This window comes from Antrostomus carolinensis, unplaced genomic scaffold, assembly GCF_000700745.2.
Source record: "Antrostomus carolinensis isolate BGI_N321 unplaced genomic scaffold, ASM70074v2 scaffold16, whole genome shotgun sequence".
In the NCBI taxonomy this organism is placed as follows: Eukaryota; Metazoa; Chordata; class Aves; order Caprimulgiformes; family Caprimulgidae; genus Antrostomus; species Antrostomus carolinensis.
Window position 1 is genome coordinate 6,533 of NW_010320925.1, and position 5,538 is coordinate 12,070.

At 59.8% G+C, this 5,538-nt stretch overlaps 1 protein-coding gene across 2 annotated transcripts; it reads right to left on the bottom strand.

Moving 5' to 3' along the window:
- Nucleotides 1–77: 77 nt before the first annotated feature.
- Nucleotides 78–5,532, bottom strand: METTL13 (methyltransferase 13, eEF1A N-terminus and K55). 2 transcript variants are annotated; one of them, XM_010169711.1, is made up of 9 exons: nucleotides 5,437–5,532; nucleotides 4,383–4,685; nucleotides 2,992–3,183; nucleotides 2,195–2,390; nucleotides 1,819–1,962; nucleotides 1,410–1,622; nucleotides 899–1,030; nucleotides 219–389; nucleotides 78–187 (listed from the first exon to the last, which is right to left on the bottom strand). In XM_010169711.1, exons 2-9 carry the CDS (start codon nucleotides 4,641–4,643, stop codon nucleotides 78–80), a joined length of 1,419 nt encoding a protein of 472 aa, XP_010168013.1. In that variant the 5' UTR covers nucleotides 4,644–4,685; nucleotides 5,437–5,532. The 2 variants fall into 2 exon arrangements, with proteins under 2 accessions (XP_010168013.1, XP_010168012.1); XM_010169710.1 differs by having other exon boundaries at nucleotides 2,992–3,191; nucleotides 3,938–4,685.
- Nucleotides 5,533–5,538: the final 6 nt, after the last annotated feature.

Sequence of the window (5,538 nt, forward strand, 5' to 3'; positions counted from 1 at the left end):
ACAGGCACTCCTTGACTGCAGGGCTGCAGCACCCACACGAGGACCTCGCTCTCATTCAAGCAGCATTGGGACCCCTCTCAGAGGATCTTGACAGCCTGCAGCATGTCTGCCAGCACGTATGAGCTGTCCCATGGGAGCCCAGGCTGCCGCAGGGCCCCCTCCAGCGCACGGGCACGTGCCCCCAGCTCTGCGGGGTCCCGACAAAAAAGCACGTTCACCCAGCTCTGCAGGGTCCCAACAGCCCTTGGGGCTGGGCTGGCAGAACAGGATCTCGTTGACCTCCCCTTCGATGCGGCGTGCGTAGAGCAGCGGGAAGACCTCCCTGAGGGTGGCCAGGACAGACTCCTTCAGCCGGGCATCACGGCACACCAAGTTGAGCACGAAGACTCCTGCAGCAGGGCGAGAGGGATGGGAGTTCAGACCAGCCCACGCACACTGCCCTGCTCCCACCTCCCTGTGGGAACGCAGCTGAATCGGTGCCACTCTGGTACAAACATCTCCCCCCTGGCAGCATGAGAATTGGCATCTCTCCGGTGCCCTTGGCCTAGCTCCAGGTCCCTGCCACCATGTGGGTTGCAGGCTGCCACAAGATCTGTTCCCAGGCACCACCTACACCCTCTGCCTTCCCGCAGCCTTTCTTGGCCCCCGGAATGTCTCGTCTCAGCCTGCCTGACCCAGCAGCACCACGGGCCGCTCTCTCCACCCTGCTCCCCGCTGTCACAACGCCCACTGAAGCACCCAGATCTGGGACCTGCCAGGAGCAGCAGATGCCACGCAGCAATCCTGGCCACGGCAGATATTCTCCAGGATGAGAAACAGTGGCACAGCCCCATTACTCAAATCCCACAGAGAACTGGCTAGCCTGGCCCCAGGGCCACCACCAGATCCTCTCTCCTACCTTCTGGCTTGAGGATGGTTTTAACTTTCTGCAGAAAGGGCTTTTCCACGAAGGCTGGGGGCGGGCAGCTCATGCCCACTGTGAGGTCTTTGCTGTCCACGTCAAACATGATGGCGTCGTACTGGGCTGGGGCTGCATGAGGGAGTGCAGAGACTCGTTATCCCGTGGGACAGAGATGAGCCACACACAGTGGGGAGGCAATGAATGGGGTGGTCAGGACACCCTGTCTGCCACGTTACAGCCGCTTCTCTCTCCTGGGTTTCTCTTTCCAAACGAAACCCAAAGCAGCAGCCCTTGGCACTGAGGAGGGCAGCAAATCTAAGGTCCCCTGCAGTCACTGGCAAGGACACGCCTGTGAGCTGCAGAGACCTGGTGAGGCTGGAGCTCATGACACATGGCAGGAAACGGGCAGGGACAGGAAGCAGAGGGTGAAAGCAGCCCAGGGCTCCAGTCCCCAGCACATCACCCACTGGGCTCGACAGAGTTCCCAGGGTGCTCTGCGAGACAGTACCTTCAGCTGCCAGCTTGGCCACGTAGTCCAGGCCATCGCAGATGTAAACCTGCATCCGGTCACCCTGGGAGAAGCCAAACCAGCGTGTGGCCACCTCAAGCATGGAGGGGTCAATCTCCACCACAGCCACGTGGGCCTGAGAGAAGTAGTCATGGATGAAGAGGGGCAGGCTGCCCCCGCCAAGCCCCACCACCAGCACTGCCAGCGGGGTTCCTGCCAACGGAGAGCACACAGGTGAGCCAGTGGGACAACCATGCTCACATCATTCATCCCACCCCCCTGCCCAAACTGGGATGTGGGGTACCCCAAATAGGAAAGCCCTTATCCCCAAGGCGCTGGGGCACGGGGACACCCACACGCTTGCCCCACATCTGCTTTGGGCACAGCCTCCCACCGCTGGCCTCATCACCTGGGAGGGGGTCAGGGCCCCCTAGGAGGCAGAGCCCTGCAACCATGGCCCTGTGGTGCTCGCAGCACAGGTAGCTCTTGTCGATGGCTGTGGGTGGCTCAGCAGGCATGGGTTTCTTCTTGTCCTTCCTCCGCTTCTTCTGGCCTGAACGACAGGAGGCATCAGCTGGTAAGGTAAGGCAGCAGACAAGGATGCTTTCTGGGGACTAGCCACCCCTAGCCCCATGCAGCAGAGCACCAAGACACTTCCAGAGCTGCACTGGAACAAGGCAGGCAGGTCCTAGCAGGACTTCTATCTTCCTCCCATATCAATTTCACTCTCTGCCACCCCAAAAAGTCACCCTTGGCCCTTGCCCCTTCCTGGCTGCCCCACATACCTGGGAGAGGCACGGGGGCCAGAAGCCGAGCCTCTGACTGCACCACGTTCCTGTTGCGGAGGAAGATGAGCCGTCGGAAGTAGCAGGTGCCATCCCCCTTCACGTCCTCCACGACATACTCCCCGCTCAGGGGGCTGGTGTCACGGTGCCGCACCGTCCGCACCCCAATGTCCCCTCCCACGGATAGGAAGGGCACCTGCAGGGAGGATGGGGACTGGTGTGAGGAAGGAAAGGCTACAGGAACGGGCCCTGGCATTCCCGCTGTCCTGACTTAAAGAGCTGGGATGAAGCAGACACATAGTGGGAGCAGTGGGATGTACTCTAGGCAGCCACTGGGCAGCTGGGGACCAGCGCATGGGACACCAGGTTCCTCCCTGTACATGTGCTGGGGTACAGGGAGCAAACACCCCAAGACTTCTTGCAAGACTCAGGTTTGGTGAGTTGGGGCAGGAAGGAGGAGACAGAAGGGACAAGAGAAGTTAAAGCCAGGATTAAGAAGGGGCTGGATACTCTCAGGGTTTCAGGACGCCTGGTTTTCTCAGGTCTCTGAGTTTTGGAGGGCAAGGACTTCACACTGAATCCTGCCATGCAGGCACCTCAAATCCTGCCTCCAAGCAAAGGCAGACAGCTGGAGGGAAAAACCAAAGGAGCTACACGTGAGGCCAGCCTCCTCCCTGCCAAGGCAGCCAGCTCACACATTGCAGCTTGGTCTTCCTTGGAGAAAAGGGACTCGCTGCTGGCAAAGAGCCAGCCTGACCCCCATTTCAGAGAAGCCGAGCAAGGGCAGCAGAGCTCACCTGCTGCTGGGCAGGGAGGCCCGGCGGGGCCAGCTCCATCACCTTCCCCGACAGCTCCGCCTGGATGCCCGCCATGCCCTTGTACTGCTGCTCCCTGTGCAGGGCCACGGTGACCAGGCGTCTGAAGCCGGCGCTGGCAGCCAGCTGTATCCGCCCTTCCTCTGTCCCAAAGAGCCACTCGGTTTCTCTGCCCTGTGGGACTGCAGAAGAGGCTGCCATCAGCCTGGGACAGCCCCAGTTCCTGAGTGATCACCCCAGCCTCCAAGAGAAGAGCTGCAGGAAATGGCAAGACATCACGAGGAGGTACCACTGCACACCTAGATCTGTGCTCTGCAACCATCAAGCGAGTCAGGACCATCCCTGTTTGGAGCAGGCTCATGCAGGAGGCTGGAAAAGCCAAGTCTCATAAGAAGGAGGCATCCAACAGCCTCATGACCCATCTCCAGGCTGTGCTAAGCCCCGGCTTTGCCGGTGCACAGGGATAGGATGGGGCTGCAGGCAGAGCCCGATGTGTCTCCGTGAGGTGCAAGCGCAAAAGCAACGCGCAGCCCCGAGCAGCCTGACCCTGGCAAGTCAGGACACCCACACAGACCAGCGACACCTTTACGGCTGCGTCTGCTGTGCTCGGGCTTTACACAGCAACATGCCACAGCAGCTGTCACCAGCAACGAAGCAGGAGTCACCACCTGGGAGGCAGGGCAGGCAGCACCCCTCTGCTGACAGACAGACATCTGCTCAGCCAGCGAGCTCTGTGACGGACCTCTGCTTGCACCACCAGGCAAGCACATGTCCCACCACAGAGCCAGGACTAAAACACGAACTGAACCCCGCACAGGAGGGTTATTTCCCTCCCCAGCCCTGGTTTCGGCAGGGCCAGGACCACTGGCTGTTTTGCAGCTCCTGGCCAGAGCACCATCTGACTGTAGCCGAGAGAGGCTGTACTCACTGATGAAGATGGCAAAGTGATTGTCCCGGGAAGGTTTCACCGAGGGGCTGTCAACCACATGCAGCGTGTAGCGAGGCCTCCCGCTCTCTTTATCGCACAGATCCAGGAAAACCTGCTCCTTGCAGGGGGTTTTGCTCAGCTGGCTGCAGAGCAGGGCATAGTGCTGCCTGTCCTTCACCGCCCCCACCAGCCGCTCCGCGCTCTCCACCCTCATCGGCTTGTCCTGCTCCTCAGGGCAGATTTCCAGGATCTGTGGTGCCGAGCCAGGGATCTTCCTGAACTTTGTCATGACATAGACAAAGACAGGCAGGACAAACTGCTGCTTGTCCCTGCTGCTGGCCACCTGATGGACACGCACAACCCAGCCTTCCTGGGAGAAGTATTCCACTGCTTTCTTCAGCACGTGGGCTTGAGCCAAGGAGACGCAGACGTAGCGCCCTCCTACCTGCAAGACCCGGCTGATCTCACCAAACATCTTGTCCACCTTGGCTAGAGTGGCCTCCTCTTCGTCCGTGAGGACGGCATCCAGTGTGCCTTTGTCCAGGACCACCTGGAAGTGGGCATCAGGGAAGTCCATTTGAAGCATGTCCATCTGCAGGTAGCTCATCTTTGGCCTCTGGCTCCCACTCCGCTCTTGCATCTGACGGATCACGGCGTCGCTGATGTCGATGTTCACGATGTCCTCGCACATGCCCATGTCGTACATCTGCTCGCTCAGCTCCGAGTTCCCGCAGCCCACCACCAGAACCTGGGGAGCAGCACAAGAGCACTGTGATGGTGGGAACACCCTGGAAATGTGCCCCAAAGCGTTTTATGAGCAAATATCAGCCGTGGCCTTGAGCCCTCTGAGAAAATCACCCCCACAGCACGTGCACACCATCTCTGCAGCCCCTGAGACACCATTAAACACCCTGGAGGGGTTGAAGAGTCGTGTAGACACAGTGCTGAGGGACATGGGTTAGTCATAGGGGACTGGTCAGTGTTGGGTTCATGGTTGGACTCGATGATCTTAAAGGTCTTTTCTAATCTGGGCAATTCTGGGAGTTCACATAGAAAAGCCGCACAGAGTGATGCACCCGCTGCATTTAAGCGGAAAGAGGGGAGGTTTAGATGAGATATTAGGAAGAAATTCTTTCCTGTGAGGGTGGTGAGACACTGGAACAGGTTGCCCAGAGGAGCTGTGGCTGCTCCTCCCTGGAAGTGTTTAAGGCCAGGTTGGATGAGGCTTTGAGCAACCTGGTCTAGTGGAAGGTGTCCCTGCTGCTGGCAGGGGGGTTGGAACTGGATGGGCTTTAAGGTCCCTTCCGACCCAAACCATTCTGTGATTCTATGATCTCTCTGGGGGACGATGTGGATGTTTTCACTCCCCGTCCCCGGGCACCTCGTGGCTCTCCCCCCTCCTCTCGCTGTGACACACCGCACCGGCGGCTTCGCCTCCTCCGTGTCAGCCGGGACCCGGCGGCGCAGAGCTCGGTGCGGACACCCGCCGCGGGGCTCACCTTATCGCGGGGCCGGATGTACTTGCGCAGGACGGGGCAGAGCTCCGGGAAGGCCCCGTACCACTCGAACGGCCGCTGCCCGCGCTGCCGGAAGAACCGATC

Excerpts from the sequence above, each read along its gene's own strand:
- METTL13 (XM_010169710.1), bottom strand. The coding sequence starts at position 4,643 with ATGTACGACATGGGCATGTGCGAGGACATCGTGAACATCGACATCAGC. Across the intron at positions 2,391-2,991 it reads GCCTCCCTGCCCAGCAGCAG|GTGCCCTTCCTATCCGTGGG; the intron begins GTGAGCTCTGCT and ends TCCTCCCTGCAG. Across the intron at positions 1,623-1,818 it reads GGGCCCTGACCCCCTCCCAG|GAACCCCGCTGGCAGTGCTG; the intron begins GTGATGAGGCCA and ends CTCCGTTGGCAG.